Source organism: Falco biarmicus, chromosome 8 (genome assembly GCF_023638135.1).
Source record: "Falco biarmicus isolate bFalBia1 chromosome 8, bFalBia1.pri, whole genome shotgun sequence".
Classification (NCBI taxonomy): domain Eukaryota; kingdom Metazoa; phylum Chordata; class Aves; order Falconiformes; family Falconidae; genus Falco; species Falco biarmicus.
The window spans coordinates 8,049,785-8,073,244 of NC_079295.1; the positions used below are offsets into that span (position 1 = coordinate 8,049,785).

Below are 23,460 nucleotides of genomic sequence, written 5' to 3' on the forward strand. Positions count from 1 at the left end.
AGAGCCCTGCCCTCCTCCCCGAGAGCCGGGGGAGCAGTGCAGGGATAATGCCGGGGGGGCAGCACCACGCGAACCCCACGGGAAGCTGGCAAGGCTGCCCCGCCACATACCTTGGCCTCTGCATCATTCTCTGGAGCTATCCCTGCAGCATCCCAGCAGGTGAGCCTAGTGTTTGGCACTGGAGATATCCCATCCCATGACATGCCACGTTGGCCGTCTTCAGTCCCCAGCACTGCCTGGAGGATGCCAGGGAGCCAACACTGGCAAGCCATGTACTTTTAGCTGGAGCAGCCATGCAGCTCTCCTATTAATTATCACCTATAGAGGTGTTTTTAGGAGTTATTTATAGGTAAGCGTGACGAAACCTGGGGAAAAGCAACAGCCAAAGCGAACCAGGTACAAAATGCGGGACAGCCTCTCCTCGGGGAGGCATGTGCCCTGCTGAACCCAGTGAGGAAGCAAACTGCTCCGGCTTTGGGATTTAAGCTCAGTGAGCCCGGTTAAGCCCATGTGGCAGCTGGGCTCATTGCATAGTTTGGTCCATGACCCTGCTGCTGGTGGTGCCGCAGGCTGCCGGGCCTGAATCAGGCTTACAGAGGAAAGAGCAGATGAAATCTCCATCCACAAACATATCCTCACTGTCTGAGGATGCTGGTATTTCTGGGAGAGGCGATGCTGCCTCTGAGCTCACCTTTCCCAGAGTGAACTCCTGCCCTGTGCCACAGCTCATGCTCAAAGCTGCTCTTGCATGATCCTGCTTTGACAGGTACTAGCAAGTGCTCCCAGCATCAATTCCCTTTCTATTAAGGATGGGTGAAAGGTTTCGTGCACCAGATCTGATTGCTTAGGATGATAAAAGCAAGTCATCAGCACAGGCTGTTCAGGCATCAGCAAATCCTAAATCCCCCCCAGCCAGATACTGGCTGGCTTATCTAACCGCGTGACCTATCTTCAAAAGCCAGCCTGAACAAATGGAGCAGATTTCTTCCCTGAAATGCTACCAGCCTGGATTACCTCGGGGGGACACGACACGGTCCCCCCCCTTCACTGGGGCAGATCCAAGCAAGCTGCATCTGTTACCAAGCACCCCTCTCAAGCTCATCTCTCCCAGCAAGGGACCAAAATGCATCCCAGTGACTCGCTTTGTGCTGGACAAGACCTTGCAAAGTGTCTGCTGGAAGCTTTAATTAACGGTCGGTGGGGGGTAATCAAAGCAGGGCAGGAACCCAAGGTTTGTTATCTTCTGGAGGCTGCTGAAGAGACAGTGGGGCTGTCCTTTGAGTTCTGGCCACGAATGGTTGGTCTGAACTCCTTGGAGGGGTGGGTCCGAGATGATTTCAGCATACCACGAGGGAGGCTTGGGATGGATTCAGCGATGGGCAGGGGAAGGAAGGGGAAACCACAACCAACGGCATTCCTGGTGTTGAGCCAGTCTGTTAAACAGTAACTAAAATAACACGTTCATCTCCCCAGCCAGAGGCTCCTTCCTTTTCATGTAGGACACCTGGGCCATTCCACCCCAAATCAAGCAGTCACCCCTCGCAGAACTGATGGCTCAAAGAGCAAAGCTTGCCCGTCTTTCGGCAAGGCTCCTCTGCACACAGCCTTTGTATGCTGCTTTCCCCCCCCCCCCCATAACAAAAAAAGGCCAAATGTGTCATTTGTTGCTTGGAAGTCCCCGAATTTCACTAAGGCATTAAGCCTGCCGAGTTGTGAAGAGGTGAGCCCCACGGGATGCTTTGGGCAACGCCTGTTAGCGAAACAAAAGGGCTTTCAACAGAAGGCTTGAGTGAGTCACGCTGTGGACACGCGATGGGAGTTGCATTTCCGGGGACGATCACCATCGCTGTTAATGCACAGGCATCCAAGACCATGTCTTATGAGTAACCAGGCCTAATTAATTTGGTTTGGGTTATTCAGGTGAAAAGGTTGTAAGGGTCCAGCAGACAAGAAAACCCAAACCTAGAACGAGACTGCTGAGCCAGATGTGCCTGGGATCCTGGTGAAGCCCAGCACCCAGGGCAGAGGTCCAAGCGATGCAACGTCATTCTCACTGAAGGTACTTTCTACCATGGTTTTCACAAAGCAAACCATCGTGCCTCCAGCTGGCATGGGCAATACGGCCATCAGAGGAGGGCAGATGCAGGGGACAGCCCTGGGAAGGATGGGGTTTTGGTGGCAAAAGAAACGTGCCAACAAGAGGAAGACCTAGGAGCAACCCTTTAACCAACTCCTCTCCTCCAAGCACTCGACACCAGCTCTTCATATTGCAAAACAGGGGCGTCCTGAGGGCAGATAATCCACAATGAGCATTTAGTTAAGAGCTGGGAAGGAAACAGAGCAATTGATTTTCAGCAGGGGTTTCCAGGGATGAAAACAGATGCCCTGAGACCTCCAGGGTCTTTAATCATAGATTCTACTTCTCATTGCAAACTGTGCTGGGCATCCAGACACCAAGAGCTGGCAAGAACAAAGCAAAAATCATAGATACAGCAGCTTTTCTGTACAGACACTGATAACCTAGAGGTGACTTTTCTTTCCCTCCCATTCTGACTTATCTTCTTCAGCCATTTAGTGCCAAGCTGAGCTGATGCAGGATGAGCATTCAATTGTGGTGGCTGAAGTAGAGGAGAAAATGGTGCGAATGCATTTGCAAGGTGACCTGTGCTGAAGCTGTTTGTTCCCTTGATTGACCTAAGGAAAAAAAGCCAAAACTTTTCCTTGAAGTTGAAATATTAGGAGTCAGTCAGCAGAGAAGCAGCTAACGGGAACTGCCTGAATCAAACAGCTGGTGCCCCTCTTGCCCAGACCAGGTAGGAGCAAGGAGGTGCACACCAGGGCATCCATGGCGGGCATCATCTGCACCCATCCTGGTGGCGCTGGGGCAAGTCAGGCAGGGACTGATAACCCCAGCAGAAACCAGCCCTTTATGCAAAGAATTCAGAAGTAATTCAGAAAACACCACAGCAGACTCTCACCGGGAATCATCTCACACATGCTCCCTTTTTGCTTTCTCACCAGGCATACCCATGCTGGAGGATGGGGTTTTGTGCCACGCTGCGTTGTGAAGCTCCCAATATCAACCACACCCCAGTCACGGGTTACCAGCACTGACCAATTTCACAGAGGAAAAGAAACAAGGACAGACAACCGAGTTAAAGACCTTCCTCCTGGTGGAAACTTGCTAGCAATCGGAAATGAGGGAGAAGAAAGGCAGGCAGAAATGGGATCTACAGCCACCCGCAGGTTTTAAGGAAGCAAGCCATGGCATCGCTATTGGACCCGCAGGTCTACATGTGTAGACATGTGGGATCCTTATTCCCGTTTTGCTTCTCAGTTCACACACATCTCAAAGCACGTGTATCTGCACAAAGTAAGCAATGAGCTGTTCTAGGAGAGCACCAATAAGGAACAGAGGGCTGAGCAGTGAGTAAAAGAGCGGCTCTGCGGCATCATCCTCCCAATTACAACTTTGCCCCAAATGCACAATTTTAAAGCCCAAATGCTGGCCATGACACAGCAGCTCTCCAACAGCCACGGCCAAGCCTTTGGGCTGCAGTAGGGCCCACCCTGCTCTCTCCAGGGAGCCTCAACCAGGGTCATGACTTGACTGAAGCCCCAAGAGCCTGGGCAGTGTCCAAACTCTGAACTGCAGCCCAAATCCTGTGATGGCCATGGTTCTGGGTACTGAACCAAGTGGGGGATGGTGCAGCAAGGGCTGAGTGAGCCTGGCAGGGAGAAACACGCCAGCAGTATGCCCATCACCCTGCTTTGGAGGCCAACACACTCATAAGTTAGACCAATTTCAGGAAAGTATCTGCTTAGGAAACAAGGGACAGCTGAGATCAGGAGACAAAAGGAGAGCCAACAGCTGGTTGCTGGTGCATCATCCCTGGAAAGGTCTGGGAAGAACTTGTTTACTCACTCCCTTCAACACTGCAAAGGGTCATTCAGTACCTTCCTTAGCTCACGAGTTCCACAAAAAGGTTACTTTACTTTTTCCCCCTGTTCTCTTCAACTTCTCCTAGGCTAGACCTTGGTTTTGCTCTGGAAATCAAGTCACGTTGTGGTGAGCAGGAAATTTCCAGCCTCTTTCCATGAGCCAGATGGCCTGTTATCAGCAGGCACTGGTACACAGCTCCAGGCGCTCATTAGCCACTAGCGTGCATCCTCCTGCAACCTCACCTCCTTGCAAGAAAGGACCAGGCCTTTCAGGAGAGGATGCATCACACCCACCCAGGCATGGATGGAGCAAGGGATGCCAAGGTCCAAGCACATCCTTGTGTGCCACACATCCTCCTGACGACCTGTGAGAGGTGGTGGTGCTGGCTCAGCGGCACAGATGTGCCTCGCCATGCTGGACCACAAGATGCATTTGCCAAGGATGAAATCAAACCACCATGTCACTTCTTCACCCTCGGCAAACTGAAGCCACTGACAGATACCTGAACATTTTGCTTCCATGGCTTCACATCTGAACTCCACTCCTATCAGGAGCATCCCAACTGCTTTGGCTAAATACAAGGATGTTTTCTCCATTAAGAAAAACACCTCCGTACCAAAACACATCCCGCAACCAAATCTTTTCCCACCTCAGAAAGTTCCTTACCTAGTGCTTGAACATAAGCAGCAGCTTGGGAGGCCAGACTGTTTCCAGAGACTTTCCCTCGGAGAGGGCAGGATGGAAAGGCGTGGGGAAGGAGGATTGGATTGAGATCAGCCCCGGAGCATGGCTGGCTCTAGGTTTGGAAACATGCTGCGAGAAACACACTGTCGGCATAGTGGAAAACCCAATAAATTACTCCCACGCATCCAAGCTGCTTTGAGATGAAGAGACAACAGGAGATGATGTTCGGGAGCACTGGAATAGTAACAACTTTAATCATAGTATTTTTTTTTTCCAAAAAATTTTTCTTTAAAAAAGAAAAAAAAAAAAAAGGAACATTAAATGTTAAGTACAATAACCAGTTACTGCACAAAGGGTGGTAATGCAAAGCCCAAAAACAGGTTTTGGAGAAGGGCTTGATGTTTAGCGGGCAGAAGGCATCTGAAGGACATACACCCAGTCCCAGCATGTGAGAAAGGACTGGATTTCAGATCAAGGACAGGGATAAATCAATGCAGCAGTCACCCCAAGGGCCCCGAAACATGTCAGCTGCGCTCCTGCAGGTCCCGGGGAGGGCACACGCTGACGAGCTGAGCACGGCATGTTTCAGGCTGCTGCTGAAATGTTAAGCTGGGTATACGGAGTACCTGAGGTAGATAGAAAAACCAAGGGGGGGGGGGGTTTTAAAAAAAAATAAAACAATGCTGAAATTATTCAGGGATATCCCTGAAACACAAATTCCTGCCCTTGCCTCCTGCTGACACCCTTGGGGGTGCCCAGCACCGCCGTTCTGCAGAGCTCCGGACCTTGCCAAGAGAGCAGCAAAAGCCAAGGTTTGGGTAAAACCCCAGGAGAAAGCCATCCCTCTGCTTGCACGCACGCTCCTGCAGGAGTTATTCCTTACCGCAGTGGAGATTTTTTGCTCATGCACGGAAACATGTGCTCTTAGGGTGCCTTAGAGAAAGAGAAAGGGGATGCGTAAGCGGGCTCGGGTGCTGACGGACCCTCTCTCTGTGCTACGTTAAGTTGCATAGGAAACTCCTTAAAGCCCCTGAGGAGAAATTTAAGGTGCTATTGACTTCTTGTGGGGTCCGTCGAGAGTAATCGTTTCTGGGGACATGATTTTGGGAAGAGGATAGGAGACCATTCCCTCCCAAGGCTGCTGGGCTGGCACGATCCACCACATGCTTTCCCATTCTTTGTTTTGTTTTTTTGGTTGCTTTTTTTTTTTTTTATTAACCTGAAATATAATCATCCTTTAACAACTAACCTTTCTGTGGTAGCAGCATTTCATTACAAGGACCTTTGGACTTAAAATAACCTTTCTGTGCAAAATTATTTCCCTCCCACGTAAAATATTTGAAAGCCGGGGAGAAGGAGGAGGAGGGGAGGTCATTCAAAAGAGTGGGCTATAAAATGAACAGGGACAAAATATGGGCACTTGGTGCCACAAATATTTAGCTCGTTGGCACCAGGTTTATAGCAAAGACTACTTAGAAGTTAAACTGGACTTTAGGAACCTTCAAGAGCCCCACTCAAAGCCCTCTGAAATCAACGGCAATGAGCGTTAAATCGTGTAGCACATCTGGAACATCTTGAGTGAGCTTGGGCTTCAAATTAGGAGAAACATTTTCTCTTTTCCTTCTTTTTTTGTGTGTGTGTAAAGGGATATATGGGTGGCAACAATTCCCTCCCCCCTTTTCTGGCTTCTTCCCCAGAGCAGGAGCATCTGGAGACTTTGCTGCCATGGTAGGGTGAGCCACTCTCACCATCCTCCAGGTCCATCTCTCAAGGTCTCTGCTGAACCCCAAACCTCCAGCTTCTTCCAGAGATGTCCTGCAGCACCCGGGCGGGATGAAGTACAAGGGGCAGCGACCACTTCTCCTGGTTAAAAATGGCACCCGTGCGTCTGAACACAGGCAATGAGCATCTCCCTGTCTGCAAATGAGAAAACGCATGTCTGTACAGACATGAAAACAAAACAAAAAGCAACCAAATGGCTCACAGGGCCCACAAATAGAAAAAAAAAAAAACAACAAAACAACACACCTCCTTTTTGGTGTAAGATGCTTATTAGGCTGAGGACATCCCGACTTCAAACAATGCTTTACAGTCATGCCTGGTAGTCTGCCAAAGCCTGACTGTGGGTGGGGGAGGGCATTTACTGTGCTTCCTTTTAAAATACGTATTTACATGACTCACGTTTGTCTCAAAAACGATAATTTAAAAGCAGTTTCTACAATGTAAAAAACAGCCACAGCTTCCCCCCCGAAGTGGTTACAACCTTTACTGCTCATTACAAAAATTAGACTTTCATTTGTAAATGCCTAAAAAAATGTGATCTCTTTTGTGATCCCTCCCCACCTCCTTGCCCCCTTTAAAGTTTTTTAGTAAGAAATAGTTTAACTGGTATCGATGCCATATGAAAAGCCATCCCCCTCTGGATGCCTTCCCACCAAGAAGGGATTTCTCCTGCTTATTTCCAGTCCCAGTGAACTTGCAAACTTTGGCCTCTTCAAACCTGGGGACAGCAACCTCCGCTTCTTTTTCAAGTCAACTGCTTAAAAAAAGGGGGGGGGGGGGGGGGAAAGCACAGAAAAAAACCCAGCAAATGAGATGTGGACAAAAACGTCGGTGCAGGAGCTAGATGGCAAAATCCTCGTGGTCTTGCGGGCTGAAGGCAGCTGCCCGCAGCATGTCCAAGGAGTTGACAAGTATCAGGGTGCCGGTGAGATGCTTCCAGCGTTTGGTGATGGGGTTCTTCATCTTGTCCAGCCCAGTGTGCAGCTCCTGGATCACATCACGGTAGCTGTCGCCCATCTGGCTGCTCCAGGTGAGAAGGAAGTCGTACGCTGGCTTCCACATGGCCTGTGGCGATGGGGCAGAGGGGAGAGGAGATCAGAGCTGAGCCAGGCTGGACAGCTGGTGAGCGAGCGATGCCATTCCCAACACACCCCCAATCCCAGAAGCAGCACACTCCTGGGAAAAACCACCCCCAAACTTCCCCAGCATTCCCAAACCCCTTTTATCCCCCAAAGGTGCTCCAGAAGAACATGCTCTGGAGGTATCTGCAACCCTAGGGGACCCATGGAGATCCATCCGCTCTCACCTCGCTGTCCACCGTTCCCGTCTTATCCCGGTGCGGGGCCTCGTAGGCATCCATCTGCTGCTTAGAGACTTTGGCGAGCTTCTCGGCGAGCTCCCTCCAGCGCTGGGCCACCTCCACGGCTGTGGTCAGCAGCACAAAGTCCTGGATGAGCCGGACAACCAACCCCTGGCAGTCCATCTTCAGCAGGGCCTGAAGGACAGTGGTGAAACCCAAAGAGAGTCAAGGCAGGCCGTCAATGGCAGGTGACCCAGAGGACCGTGCAGAGAAGTCCCTTGAGAAGCCACCCCAAAAATCCCCCCACCCCCTTTCTAGCGACAGCTGGTGAAATTAGGCCACTAGGCTCAAGGGAAGAGTAATCCCATTAATTGACCAAAGCACCCTACCCCTGTTCCAGGAGGCTTGCAGCCTGGGCTGGCCAATGCAGCCTTATTTTCCAGGCAACCCCTCAAGATGTTCAGGTGTCACCATAAGCAGTTTAAAGCATCCCAGGGCCTGAAAAGAACAGATGCCTTTAATCAAGGTGACTAATCCAGCACAGTCTGTGCACCTTGCGTCCCCCAGCCTGGAGGAGCAGCATCCTTCAGCACAGACAGGTGGGTACAGGCCAGCCAGAACGTTATGGGATAGGACCGGGACATCAACCTTGGGAGGAGGGTGAGACCCAGGCGAAGGGCCAGTCGACAGTACTACAGGACCATCGCTCAGCTTGGGATGTTCTTGCTCTTCTCACCACCCTCTGCCTTCCCAGGCCAGGTCAGAAGCCTCCTCCTTCTGCGTCATTGACTGACCTAAACGCTGAGATTTCCTGCAAGTGGTTTTGAGGAACCGGGGAAGAGGAACTGCAGCAGTCAGAGTTTTCTAGGTAGCAATAACTTAACCAGGAAAAAAATGTCAGAGCGGAGTCAGCACCTGTCTTTAGGTACCAAATCACATCAACACCTGCTTGGAGTGGAAAGCAAGTTGCAATAGGGGAAACCCCACAATTCGGCCCAGGAAAGGAAGGGTTTAAGTGGCAATTATCAGAGGACAGGAATCTGACTGACAGAATCAACATCCCACTCACCAGGGCACCCCCATCCTCTGCCAGAGCCCTTGCAACAGCCCCAGCGGCAACCCCGGTCCCTGGACAAATCCCACCTTGAACCTCAGGTGGCTACAGAAAGGTCTTTTGTATTACAAAATGGGCATCCCCTTTCTAAAACACGAAAATCAAGCAAACAGTCCCCAGACTATGCCTTGGGTGATAGTTTGCCGAGTACCCTCTTGTCTTCCTAGGGCCCGATCCAGAGCTGTGGCACCAGGATGGTGGCTCCAGGATGGGTGAACACCAAGAAGTCCGTGTTTCAACGAGGACTCACTTCAATAAAGGCAAACCACAGCTCAGGGATGCAGGGGACAGCCCCCTGAGGGATGCTGAACACCAGAAACTGCACTGGCACACACGTCCCCACCAGGAACATCACCCACACCTTCACAACACCAGTTATTACAGAAACCGTGGATGTGGTGGTTCCCACATGGCCTGAATCCACCTGCTTTCTGCCACCCTGGGTCCTGACATCCTCTCCTGGCACAGGGTCTGGGCAAACCCCAGCTGGTTTGGCTCTGGGGCTGATGAAGGGTTAAATCATCCCATAGGCAGCTTCACAGGGACAGCTGGGGGAAGAGGGGAACATCTGAAACCACTCCAGCAATTTGCAAAGCAAATGCTTGTTGATTTCTCCCTTATCTGTTTCCAGCTTAGAGCTGGGCTTGATTCTAATTACAGCTGCAGCCCAGGGTTTGTTTGCTCCTCCAAAGTGCTTACCCTGGTTTCCTGTATGAGCAAGAGAAGTAATAAACCCTCTTGTTAAGTGAGCCACACATTCAAAAGTGCCTTTTTAAAAAAAAATAAAGGGCATTAAGAAGCATTTAGACCTCACACCTGTGCCATAACCACCACCTCTCCAGCAACGCTGCCTCAGCACCCAGCCCACACGTTCATCACCCTCTACTCTGCATGAGGAGGATGCGGATGGTCCTAAGGAAGGGCAGATTTAGCATCCTTAAACCTGCCTTTCCAGCTGTCTCCATCACCTGCGTGCAAACCCTGAATCGATCTGGTGTTTAGGCAAAGCAGGCTAAATGAGCCACGCTCATCTCTTGCCGGAGGCTGAGCAGGTCAGAGGCAGTGGAGGCGGCCACCGGGAGCAAAGTGCGCCGCAGGGGTTAAAAGTAGGATAGAGCTGCAGGAGACAGATTCTCCTGTTCCTTCTGCTGCTTGAAGTAAACAAGAAAATGGTATCAAGTACAGCAACTGGGAGGCCACGTAATCGAGAGCTGTATAATCACTCAAAGCAACAGCTTTGGAAAAGATGGATTGCTTCCTGCAGCGCAGCACGTTAACTCTGAAACCTACTGATGGCCACGGAACCACCTACTTCCTGTGCTCCGCACCTGGTGGTTTGAGGTGGGGAGGCTTAACACACAAATTACGGGCTGGGGAAAATGCAAGAGAGCAGGCGGAGGTGATGTGATACGGCGACAGCACCAAAGGCACATGGGGATGGGGGGCAAGAAGGACGCACAGCCACTAAGGTGGTGGCTAAAGGGGGAGTATTCGTGGCGACAGTGACACTTTTTTTGGCCTGGGCACAACTCGCTCCCCCTGTCACAGAAATACATGAAATGCAGGCAGACGCAGGGCTCTCCTGGAAGGCCTGGCTGCCTGGCCGGGATTAGCAGGGCTCACAACAGACTTAATCCTCCAGCAGAAGCTTTTGGGATTACGCTACAATTTCTTTCCATCCTTCTCCCTCGCCCTGGACAAGCCTCCCCAGAGAGCTGGGTACCCTCACCACGTCTCCACCCCTCGGTACCCAGCCATGCTCCCCGCCGAGGCGTGACCTGAGCTGCACCTTGCCAGCCCCCTCCAAAGCGTTTATTAACCTTGGAGCAGCTCCCAGCCGGCTCCACCAGACAAGCGAGCAAAGAAGGTGGTTTGATATTCAAATCCCAGTTCAAAGCCACGCAGAAGCACCTCTACTTAAAAGGCATCCAGGAGAGGCTGAATTTGCATCCTGGCTCTGAAGTGCAGAATCCCATTTCCCATCCCCTAATGATGGAAACCAGCACCTGGAAGAAAGCAAGCCAAGCTAGAAGGAAGAGGCAAACCTGAAGACCGCCTGCAGATGCACAGCCACCCCTGCCTGTGCCCATCACTGCAATCTGCATGGTCCACTCCCAGTTCCGTGAGCCTCCAGCCCTGCTTGCTCTCCCATGCACAAATACACAGCACCACACTGTCCAGCCCTGACCCCTACATGCTCCAGAGGAGATGGCCTGAGCTGGGGGGATGTTTTACTTCTTCCTCATCTTAGGCCAAACTAAAGGGGTAAAAACCTTTCTCTTGCCCCAGGAGCAGAAAGCATCACCAAGTTCACATGTGCCCACCAAGGGTGTGCAAGACCCCCAGGAAGCCATTATGGAAATGGATTTTTTAAATTAATGTGGGTGTTTTATTTGAAATAGCATTTAAATTGGAAATCACCCCAGGGGGTCCAAGTCTTATGACACATTAGTCACCCCTGAAACGTCAGTGAGGAAAGCGGAGGTGAGGTTACTGTAAGCAGTAATTTTTACTGTCCCACTGACCTCTGCAGGGATGTGTGCCAGGGCAGGGATGCGACCTGCGCGTGGCAGGCAGGGCGCCAGGCAATGTGCCTGGGGTGGCACTGTGCCACAGCTCCTGCCCAGGACCTCCTCAAACACGGGAAGAAGGGCCCTGTGTCCCCAAGGAGCCAGTGAGACCCACAGGGCGAGAGGATGCTCACGCACAGGCTCCTGTCTCCATCGCCCTCCTTGGGATGCAGGTTTGTAGCCTCAGCAAGTTGGCTCTGCACAAGCAAAATAACACTTGCTTTAGGCATTAAACATCTCTTCCACTCACTTCTTTTGGCTGTCAGCACCAGTCACACACACTTAAAATACTGTGCTACACATGATCTTAATCATTTTTTTTTTTTTCTAACTTAACAGTCAGGCACAGGCCCTGCTCTTTGGGGCAGTCCCCCTGAACACGGTGCCCAGCTGGCTCTCAGTGTGCCTAAAGCACCACTTCTGAAATGACGCCAAGTGCCACCAGCCACACGCCCAGATGTGGACTGCAGAAGGTACCGTCGATGCAACCACAGGCAGCTTTTTTGGTTTCTTCCAAGAGCAAAATTGCATGGGAACAAGTAACGTGCAACTGCTGCAATGGGGATGGGAAGGCATTAAAGATGTATTTTCTGGGGCTGGCAGGAAAAGCGAGTTGTCTTACACTGTCCCCAGAGCAAGGAGCCTGACAGCTGAAAGGCACTGGTGGCATTTCTGCAGCTTTCTGTTAACTGACAGGGGTGCAGGGCAATGCTTACAAGTGTTGTGCATGGAAAGACCTACAGGCACGGAAGCCTGCAAGCAACTCCTCGTCCTCCTGCGCTGCAAGCAACCTGGCTACACAAGGACAAACCATGCCCTACAGAAAACACCCCCACCAACTTCAGCATGGCGCAGCGTGGTTCCTTAGGGGAACAACGTCCAGGATCTGTAGCTGTGGCGTGGATTTGCTCCCATGAAGGCAGCAGAAGGGCAGGAATCGGGCTTTCCTTCTGGGCTCAAATTCAGCACAGGGACTACCATTAGCCAACAGGTTGCTTTGGGATGGAGGAGCAAAAAGGGCTCAAACCTTGGGCTGGCATGCTCCAGGTGCGCCAGCGCAAGCCCAAACAACGGACACCCTGCTCTGCAGGACATTAAGGACTGCTTAAGCCCACCAGCAGCTCTGTGGGGTCTGCACACACCAGGGAGAAGCAGTATCTTTTAGTAGAAGAAAGGCAGCAGGCAGATACCTTCAGTCAGAACAAATGATAGAAAGAAATGGGGGAAAAAAAATCCCAACATCATCTTCTGTATGATCTTTAGAAGCAACCTGGAGAAGAAAAAGCTCATAGTTTCCGCAGCTCTCTCCTGACGTGCCCAGTGGCACTCCCAGAAGACCCATGTTTTTCCCAACAGCAGTGTCTGCTGGAAAGGCTGATAAATGCGAGGCTCTATAAAAACACCCTATCGAAAATCCAGGGAAGGAGAGAAATGCTCCATCTCATGACAGGTCTAAGCCCAGCTGCCAGGGACCAGGCAGTGCAGTCACTGCATGGCCAGGTACCGGTGGCCCAGCTGCAACAAGCGCTTCTGCATCTGTGCCCAGGCTTTTTTAGCAAGACCGCCTGCGTGCTGCCTGCTTTCCATGGGCAGAGAGGAGGCAGGGGAGAGGTTGGTTTCTCCTTCTGATGTGATGACTTAACTTCTGAGCAACATTCCCCAGTTACCCTCACACACCACTGCTAGTGCTAGATTAGAAAAATAGTAATTAAACGCAGATTACTTATTAACTAGCCATCATGACCAGGCTTTTCCATGCTTGGCTGCTGGTGCACGGCTCCGTCACTGCAATTTTGTGTAGTCAACACTGAAGTCAGACAAGCCTGCTTACTCCTTCTCCCTTCACAGTCCCTTTGAGAGGAAACAACTGACGTTCAGATCAAATGGCCAGATCAGAGCTTAACCCAACCGGTTCTTCTTGCCAGAAGACACCAGAAAGCAAGTCCATTTGTTACAAATAAAATCAGAAAATCAGACAACAAAATAAATTAGTGCTCCACTCTCATCCCCTGAAACATCTGTTGCTGTTTTTTTAATTATATTTTTTAAAAAAATCTCATTTCTCCACAAGCTAAAGAGGATTTGACAGCAGCAAGGAGTTTAGAAGAAGCATCATCTTCCACCCAGTAGGGAGCTCTTCCTTTATCGACAGGCTCAGGCTCACAAAGAACAGTAAATAGAGGCAACGTTTGGGACTGGCCTCTATTCAAACAAGGAAGATGAAGCCTGCTCTGGGGCTCTGCACTCCAGGCATCCCTTGGGGAGCAGGATGTTTTCCTGCAGTTTATGGTCTTTCCCTTGAGTTAGCTGCTCCCTGAGTATCCAAAGCGCCTTATCTTTCCCTTCGCCTCCCCACTGAGGTCTGGCATAGATTTTCCATGACCTACAGACTGTCTGGGACCCCTGGAGACAAAGGGCATAGATAAAAGAAACACTTACAGGTTTGCAAAGCAGTAAGGTAAATAGCACAAAGCCCTTGGAAGCATCCAGCAAGGAGACCACCGATTTCATCCCATTGTCACCGAAGCTAATGATTAAAGGAGCAAACTCGCCCCTGGGGGAACCACAGGGTCAGGCACCAGCCTTGGCTACCATGACAGTTATCCTCCCTTCCTGGATGGCCCCAGGAAGAAGAGACACAACCATCCTGGATGGCCAGAAGAACCCATCAACAGAAGCAGTTTTGGTGGCATGACCTAACCTCAAAGTCAAAGCTAAAACACTGTCCCACGGGCCACAGAGTAGTACCCAGACACTGGGAAGTCCCTGGACAATATTTCCATGAGTAACGAAGGGTTCTGTACTTTTTGTAACACCCTGCACCTCATATTCTATCCTCAGTTTTCCCCCTTCTTATTAAAGGGAGTTTGGGAGACGAAATGCTTCATTCGGCTCCACTCCTCTTTACCCAGCTGCCTACTTGTAATTTCATTTTGCATGCTGCTGCCTGCGCCCATCATCACCAGGCAAAGCTGTCGCTATTCCTTAATTCAGTTGGCATTTCAAACCGCATGATTTGCCTTTAACTCAGTTATCCTGCTTCTGCAGGAGAGCCTGTTAAGAGGTGAGAGCTGCAAATCTCTTCCAGACATTTCGTCCTGTATTTTCTTTGGCTCACTTCCTATGAAATGCTAGAAATGATCATAAAGATGATTTCTCGTAAAAGACTGCCTAACAGCATCCTAGAAACACTTGCAGGCACCGCTTCCCCAAATGCCTTTCAGGACAGAAGCCAGCCGTGCATTTCGATCTGCAGACACGATCCACAGTTGGACGTGAAGCATCGCAGCTCAGCTGCCACTCAAAGAGAGATGGGGCAGATGCAACCTGACATTATTACTTAGGAATCTGAGGTTGTTTTCATGAAGGCGAAGGTGTAAGCATCATTCTTCACAGCAGCTGTAGAACCCCTCTCCAGCATGCTTTGACGCACCTAGCGACGCAAAAGAACGTGACCTGAGAGGCGATTCGCCTACCCCACCCCATAATAGGAAAAGCTTTGGTGGTTTTTGCCCTTTTTCCAGTTTCCCATCAATGCACACTTTGATACTACGGTTGAGGAGACCGGCAGCTCTCTCGCAGCTCCTCAAAACTTGCATCATCAAAGGCTGAACCACAAATACCCAGCAGCAGGGACCAGTAGAGCGCTATGAAAACACCAGACCAAAGTCACCCTGATCTTGAGGGGCTTCAAATGAGCTACCTAGCTTCCAAAGCAACCCTGCTGACTACTCTGACACAACGTGCACCTATGGTTCTTCACCCACTGTATCCTGCATTTATGGACATGATCCCATTAAACCAGGAGCCCACCAACGCATACAGCCACTGGGCTGAACTTCTACCTTGCTGTGCCAAGCAGCCTGAAGAAGACCTTAAAGATGGACTTCATTTTCTACAGGCTGAATTAGGAAACCACCACCTGCCATTCACCCTAGTCACTCTGCACCGCAGGAAATTAAGACCCCCTCATCAGACCTCAGACTGACCGTCATCAGCTCCTTCTGGAAGGATTTTCTCTCCTTGTTCTCGGTGTTGTTGCAGTCCTCCTTCAGCTTCTCCAAGACAGAGGCCACTCGCTCTGGCTCGCTGTCCAACTCTGCTCGGCAGAAAAACGTGAGCGGCAAGTTCAAGTACCCCAGCGCATCGGCGAAGGACCGCCAGCTGCTGAGGTTCTCCATGAGCAGTGTCCTCACGGAGGCGTAGATGTAGGTCAGGAACTTGCAGGGCCTCAGGATCTGCTCCAGCAACAGGCTGGTGGTGAGATCTGGCCCAGAGAAGTAGCTGGGCTTGATCTTCCCGACCACCAGCACGTTTTTGGTGTGCACAAGGCCTATTTTTCCCTGGTAGTAGCCAATATACCACTCCTTGGTCCACAGCTGTCCTTTTAACCTGATCTTCTCCTCACTGAGGAGGGCTATCACATCTCCTTTCTTGTACTCCAGCAAATAGTGGTTCTTGCTCTGCCTCACCACCGTCTTCAGCAGCTTGCCATACTTCAAGTTCAACACTGGCCGGTCCTGAAAAACCGGATACTTGGCAGTGGCAGCCAGAGGTGAAAGGATGATCTTTCCGACCTCGTTCTTCTTGAGGAACCGCCTCTGCCCCGTCGGTTTGATGGCACTTTTTGGAGGTGGCTGCGGCGTCTGGACGCAGAATTGGGTCAAAATGGCATCCTTGTCATCCTTGACCTGAATCCTTAGCGTGAAGTCTGAGAGCTCGTTGGGGTCATGGGACGCAATGGGGAAGATAAGGCGGCTGACCTTGCCCAGCTTCATCTGGAAGCCCCGCACAATTTTGGCTTGCTCACTAGCTTTCACCTCGTAGTTGGTCATGTTGGAGAACATGCAGAGCTTGAGGTCTTGAGGCCGGGACAGAGCAAACTGGTGCTTACCCCAGAGCTGGAGGGCAACAGGAGCCGGGCTGTGGGACTGCCTTGTGACCTCGTTCACCAGGAGGGTCTTGGGTGCACATTCATGCCCGAACATGGCCACGACAGTTTTAAAGGAAGGGTGAATGTGTTTCGGGCCGTAGACGCCAACTGTGATCTTCTTGCTGATGTAATCCCAAACGGTGTAAGGGTAGAGGATGTTCTGCCCCTGGGCTACGGCTGCGATATACATGCAAGGCTCCAGGTTCTCCAGCTGCACCTGGATTGTGTCCCCATACGAATAGCTCAGCTGCATCGGTGTGTACGGCCCCTCTTTCATGTCGCTCCGCAGGCACTGCAGTCCTACCAAACTCTTGCTCATGATGTCATTCTTGACCTCTGCCGACACTTTCATTTCCAGAATGATGAAGGTTTTCACCTCCATATTGCTGAGTTTGATCTGCAGGACCGGGCTGATGGTGCTGCACTTGTCACTGTTCAGCTCCAACGGCGGATCCAGCATCGCTTTCATGGAGATCTGCTGCGTTTCCCCAGGGCACACGTGGCCCTCTGGCACGTGGATGCTGATGTTGGTGTCTGGAAGCTGAACAGCTCCACCAGAGCTATCCAGCTTGCAGACAATGTTGGTCTCTACCGGTTGCGTCTGACCCCAGCCAGGATTTTGACCAAGCAAATCCAAATCATGGCAGGACCGAGCCAGCTTCCTGTGGTTCAGCCACGCTGTCCTAAAATCTTCCCGACTCTGGAACTGCTCAGGGGTGGGAGACTTCAAACCGCTGAAGAAACCCGACGATGCCGGAGCATCCGACTTGGCTTGAAGAACAGACAGTTCAGACAAACTGTAGGAGCGCTTACTTCTGAAGAAGGGATTGTCCCTTTTCACAGGCTGTTCCAGATCCAGCCTGTTCGTGGATGGAAACTCATCAAAAATGTTACCCAGGCTGCTATTAGCAGCTGAACTGGACACAGCTGAAGTAGGAGCCCCCGTGTCAAAGAGCAGCAAGTCGACAGTGACATTGGAGTTGGACTCTTTGTCCGAGCCGGGCACTGTTTGCAAATTCCCATTCAGAAAAGGGTTCGTCTGGACTCCGTTCAAGAACGGGTTGTTATGGTAGGTTTTCACAGAGTTTCTTTTCACGTCAGTCCATTCTCCAAGCAGGTCTAACTCCTTGACTCCCTCGTCGGGGCTCTCCAGCAGATTGTCTATCATCCCGCTGTCCGTTAAGGAAGAGTTGCGGTAGTTTACAGGCTGGACGTAGGAGGAAGGGATGTAACCCATTTCCGTGGTGTTGTGAGCGTACCACCACTCCCCTCCCGACGTGTCTAAGACGTACAGGTGGTCCCCCTTGGAGAACTTCAAAGTGGTGAAATTAGTTGGACAGTAATCTTTGATTGCTATTACTTCCTTTGCATTTCCAAAGGACGTGGGATTGTCAACCAGCAAGGCACTAGGAGAAGGCACTGCAAAGTCAAGAAGAAAACAGCACTGTAAGATACCCACAAGACTCAGAACTTACTGGCATTTGTTTATTTCAGGCCAAGTGATCCGTGCTACTTTAAGTGGTGAAGTAAGGTAGTTGTAAAACTCACACCTGCAGGTGTTTCCCCCCCACTCCCCTAAAATCTTTGAACAAAACTTTCCCCTCCACCACCTCCGATACATTCACGTTCCTCTTGCCCAAAGGGTTCATGATCTAAAGGGATGGGCATCGACACGGCTGGGGAACCGAGACAGAAGCAGTGGCAACTTGTTACCTCCCGATGCCATCCAGTGCCTTAGCAGCAAGCCCCCCCCCCCTCAGCGTAGGGCCCCGGACAGCTGCTCCTGTCCCAGCACCCCACAGCCTCCCTACACTCCCTGGTGAACGATGCACAAGAGGATGTGCTGGAGGGAGTGCCGAGGGAGCGGGAGTCGCTTCTTACCAGCTCTCCTTTCCACCCGGCGCGCTGGGATCTAAGCTCCTACAGGCTCGCGCCAGAATGGCAGCCATCCCCTTACACATTCGCATTTTACATAGCAGAAGCTAATTAGGGGAGGTCTCAGTGACTGCTGCATGGGAAGAGTCATTATCCTACCAATTTGCTTAGCGGTATCTCAAGGGCTTTGGCCACCGGCTCTTTAGCACTGCGACTGCACTCTCCATGCAAATAGTTACCTGTGCTGCTGCTGGCGAATGCCTCCTCTTCAAAGAGATTACGTGATAACCCAAGGTAATATAAACCCAAGATAACTTTCAGCACAGGCTGAAAGCGCTCTCACTCTGCCATAACCCCTCTCCAGCATGTGTGAAACATGTTTCAGTGGCAGAAACTCAGAGCATGGCATACTCCTACTTTTTCACATCACACCAGCCAAAAAATCCAGCATCTCGCTCCTTCTACATAGCACCTATATTTCAAAGCTCCTCAACAAAAATTAACTCAGTTTCTAAAGAAGGTCATCTAGCCGTAACCCTCAGAAAGGACCACGACAACCCTGCAGGAGGGTGATGCTGTGCTTCTATCTCCTTTCAGTGGTGCCAGCTGGAAGTCGTTTTGCCAGGGGATCCCAATTACAAGCAAAACAGCTGGGTCAAGCCTACAGATGCTCATACTGACACCGTATTTATTGGATTTGCTCTCTCTTTCAGAACCTATTTCTGCAAAAAGTACTAGAAACAAGCTGCAGATGATGTTGCAGCAACATTCAAACGTGTGTTATCTCGCTAGACAGACCCAAGAAAAGAAGGAGAGCTAGATTTCCCCCAATACGGAGCTGCAAGAGAACTGGGACAGCACCTGCTTCAACAGGCTCAGGAGCTCTTTGGAGGGAAAAAAGGGATGTAGGGAACACAGGAAGCCCCTGAATTCCTGGAGACAAAGGGATGGCAGATGAGACTGCGCATCCCTGCGGTCACTAGCTGCAGGCTGGCAGCACTTCTTGGGCAGAGAACCTACAAGGCAAGGGAAGATACAGAAAAGCAGAGTCTTTTTATACACTCTAGGGATCAAATATTAAGAAGAGTTTGTACACTTCCTAGACAACTCATCATGAACTCACTTCCTCCGCCAGCAGGTAGGCAAAGTCGTGAGGATATTTATTCAGCGTAAAACTATATGTAAACTCTGTACTGAAAAGTATTTTGCCACCCTGGTAGGAAGCCACCATTAACTCAGTGCTGCAGCTGGAGCTGTCTGCAGGCCATGGTGGTTTTGGTCTCCCCATCCCTTCAGACAGACGGACAAGTGGCTGTCCCCGTGTCCCCCCCCAGCTGTGCACCCAGTTGGCACGGCAGCAGGGTTAACAAGGATGTGCTGAAAGCAGCAAACCCCTTGGAGTATATGAGTAATTCCCATTTTCCCATTTAAAACAATCTCATTTGCAGCAAGAGCGTTTGATGTTCGGGACTCTTCTTGCTACGCCTGCAAAAGCAATTGCTTTTGTGCATGTTTATTTTTAAAGGCCCTCAGTGCACGCTATCTTCCACCTGGAGATATTTCTTGGGGGAAACAGTAATTCCCCTCTCACCCGAACACGGCTTTTAAGCTGGGTAAAGTAAATACAGCTGAAGAAAAAGCAATAAAAGGAAGAAAAAGGATTATTTAAGCAACCTGCAAGCTCTAGGGAAGGGGAAAACAAACCCTTGCAACTGCCTTGTTCCTGTCACCCCTCTTGGCTGCTGGATTTACTGGTGGCAGGTCCACACCCATCCTTGCACCCGTGGATGCACTCATCAACACTTGCTGCTCTTCCCCATCAGCTGCTGTCTGCTAATTATTAACCAATGCCCCTCCTGGACCCCAAGGTGAGAGGATGCACCCTAACTGAGGAGGGGGCATCGTCCCCACCCCATCCCGCGGGGGTCCCCACCCGTCCCTCCGCACCTTTGACGTCGCAGAGGCTGGTTTCGGCAAAGCCCTCGCCGAGGTCGATGAGCGTCCCCTCCGACTTGCACCGCGGCAGGCCGCCCGAGTTGGCGGCCCGGATCCTCTGCGCCGCCATCTCCGGCCCAGCGACCCCACCGGTCCTGGGGGGCACTAGGCGGCCATGACCTCTCCGTGAGCAAAGCCACCGACGGGGACCCCAGTGTCACCTTGTGGGTGGAACCAGCCTGGGGGAGAGAAACAAACACCCCAGCACGTTAGCCAAGGCTCCAGGCCCCACCGTGCCACCCACGCGCCAACAGTGCTACCCCCAGGCGCACGCTGACCCCACGGCACTGATGCAGGAGAACATCCTCATGTTCTCCTCAAAGCATCATGGAAGATAACCTGGGTGCTCCCAGTAAGCACAGCACTGCCTACAAATCACCAAGGGCTTTGGGCAGCGAGGACAGCCTGGTCGTGCACGATGCTACCGCTGGCCACAGCCCCGGACAAAGCAGCCCTCTTGCCTTGAAGAGTTATTTTGGGGATACACTTCCCCCAGGCTCATAAATTGCTCCTTCTCCCCATTTCATAGGAGCTTTCAGGGCATTTGCACATTGCTGCCATACATATTTATAAAGCCATCAAGCACTCGGATGCTGTGGGAGCCCAGGGCAGTGGTTAGCGAGCACGGAGGGCCCGTGGGACCAGGCTTTTTGCACTTTCAGCCAGGTCATCGCTCCCTCCCACCGCAGCACTGGCATCTCCGGGATGGGGACTCTCCCTGCTTGCTCCTTGCATCCCTCCCCTCGCCTGGCCAACTGGGCATGGATCAGGCAGAGAAACATCACTTGAAAAATAAAAATAAAGGGTTTTGTTTCTCCTTTTTCTCCAGAAACGCTTGCAAAAACACTTCCAGGAACCCTGTGAAAGAGCAGCTGCATCAGCACGCCGGAGCCGAGAGGAAAATTAACCCGTTTCCTGCTGCCTGCAGAACACGCCGGCACTTCGACTACCAACGTCGTGGCTGATGCAAGCGCTGGTAAGACGACCTCTGGGGTCATCTGTGTCTTCTGGAGCTGGAGAGGGGCCAGAAAGGCCAGAAGCAAGTGGCCAAGCAGACAAGCCTGGTGCCTTTCTGCGAGCTGAAGGCAAGGCTGGAGCACAGAGCTTAAGCCACACTTTGCTCCTCCAGGTTTGCACCAGGGAGCAGGTATGCAGTCCAGTGGACCTGGCACCATCCCAGTAAATGCTGCCATCCAGCATCCCTACAGGCATCCCTACATCCTGCTCTCTACAAACCTGCCACAAAACTCCAGCCTGGCTGCAAAGCGCCAACAGCTCTTAAAAGTAAAGCCCTGGGCAGTTAGAAGTTATATCCAAATCCCTCGCTTTAGTCTAGCACCCAAAGGGCTTTTCATCCACTCCTAACACGGTTTTTCCTTTCTCCACCTCACATCAGATTTTTTTTCTCCCTCTGCTTGAAAATCAGATCAAGCACAAAATAACCCCCAAACTCAAATTCCTTAGGTGGGAATACAGAGCTGACAGAAACGTGAAGACAAGCGATGACTGCTGTGGCTGCAGCCAGCTGTTATTAAACCACCGCATCTCTCTCCACCGGCACAGCGAGGAGGAGCAGCAAGCCCTGAAGGATTCGGTGCCCTTTTCTGGAATGCAGTAAAAGGAAATTTGCAGGGGAGAGCCTGAGCAGGAGATACTCCAGCCTGCTTGAAATGCTTCCCAAGCCGTCCACCGGGCTGGTATGCCGGGAATGCAGTTAGTTGGAAGGGATGCACCAGGCTCCAGCCAGAAAAGGGAAGGGAGAACTTGTGAGCAAACACTTTTCCCTTTGAGAAGAGCATTGTTTCGGGTCCTGCTGGGAGTACTCCAAGGGGAGAGGGCTTGGCAGGCTTAAATACAGAGGAACCAGGCTTTGAGTCAAGGCTGTGCTTATCAGAGCCAGGCCAGGTAAGAAAGGGGACTTGGAGCGGCCGTCAGAGGCAGGAAAAAGCAGTAAGCAGTCGTCGGGAAGTGAGAAAGGGAGGAAAGATGCTCTCCTTAGCTAGCATGGTTCCCTGTCCATCCATCCAGCTTGCCCCTCCTCTGCAAAGCACCACCACGGCAGGCAGGATACTGTTTTTCATTAATGTGAGGCACTGTTGGGGATTTCATGTTTTCCAGCTGGCACGAAAAGACCCTAAACACTGACTGCCTCCCTCTAAAAAGACCTTGCAGGCACCCCGCTAGGTTCTTGCAGTGTTTCTTCTCTCTAGTTGGAAGGTTCAAAGCTCCACAGTTACAGAAGGAAAAAATTCAGCACAAGGTGCACAGCATCGTCATCACAGAAACAGCGCAAGTGGCAAACTTTTCACCAATTTTAGCAACGCTTGCACACAACCCTGCTAAAAAACAAAAACACTTTGACAGCCCAAAGGTCACTCCCTGCTCGGTAAGCACAGCACCAAGCAAGAAAGAAACCAGGGACAGTATGTGATTTCTCCCATGAATCAAAGTACAAGCCACAGATATATTTTAAACACCTGCCTGGTAGTCCAGCATCCAATAATTTTTGTATCAATCATTGCAGCTACAGCTGCACACTGACAGCTCTCATCGACATATCCACAAGCCTCACGGTGCCTGGCATTTGCAGGGATGCTCCCCCTTCCCCCTATTTATATAACTATATGGGAAGCTTTATGCTAAAGGTCTCTGACATGTGGTTGTGTGGAGAAACAGCTGGAAAAATCCCCCCCTACATGCACCCTGCAGTCTCAAAAGGCAACCAGAATGTAAGTCAAAATGAGCAATTACAAAAAGGTATTTCCTCTCCCAAAAGCAGCATCTCAGCTGCATCTGGGTCCGTTCTGGATGGAGCAGTGCTTACACACACACGAAAGGATGGGGGTGCATGCCCCCCGCAGCTGGACCTGGGGTGAGAGCCGTGTTTTGGAGGTGACGGTCCCTGGGGATGGACCAGAGAGGTTTCTGAATGCAGAGGTGGGACAGATAACCTGCCAGCCTGCAAACTCGGGCTACGTGAGAATAAAAGGGGATGGCCGGGAGCAGGGTGGGGGCAAACAAGGGTGGATGGGGCAAGATTTGTTTAGAAATCACTTCTGCAGCCACGGCTGAGACAATGGTCAGCAAACTCCTCTGAAAGCACTTTAAATATAGACTAGAATTAAATATAGACTAGGAAAACCCCAGCCCCATCTGTTTACCCAAAGCCATAAACAGAATCTGAAATGAATGGGGGGGGCGGCGGGGGGAAGGAAACCGGTGAGCAGCCAGAGCTCACCCTGCACAAGCAAGAAGGCGACAGTA

General features: G+C 51.2%; 1 protein-coding gene across 6 annotated transcripts in view; it reads right to left on the bottom strand.

The window, feature by feature from the left end:
- Positions 1-4,851: 4,851 nt before the first annotated feature.
- SH3BP4 (SH3 domain binding protein 4) overlaps positions 4,852-23,460 on the bottom strand; it is a 38,447-nt gene continuing 19,838 nt past the window's right edge. For 4 of the 6 annotated variants that reach the window (XM_056349574.1, XM_056349570.1, XM_056349572.1 and 1 more), the window contains 4 exons: positions 20,149-20,375; positions 15,383-17,745; positions 7,716-7,904; positions 4,852-7,474 (listed from right to left, as the gene is read on the bottom strand). In XM_056349574.1, the coding sequence (XP_056205549.1) occupies positions 7,250-7,474; positions 7,716-7,904; positions 15,383-17,745; positions 20,149-20,266 (2,895 nt within the window). In that variant the 5' untranslated portion in view covers positions 20,267-20,375 and the 3' untranslated portion in view covers positions 4,852-7,249. Of the gene's footprint in view, positions 7,475-7,715; positions 7,905-15,382; positions 17,746-19,062; positions 19,218-20,148; positions 20,376-23,460 lie in introns of those variants that run through there. The other 2 variants (XR_008823556.1, XM_056349575.1) reach the window with 2 other exon arrangements.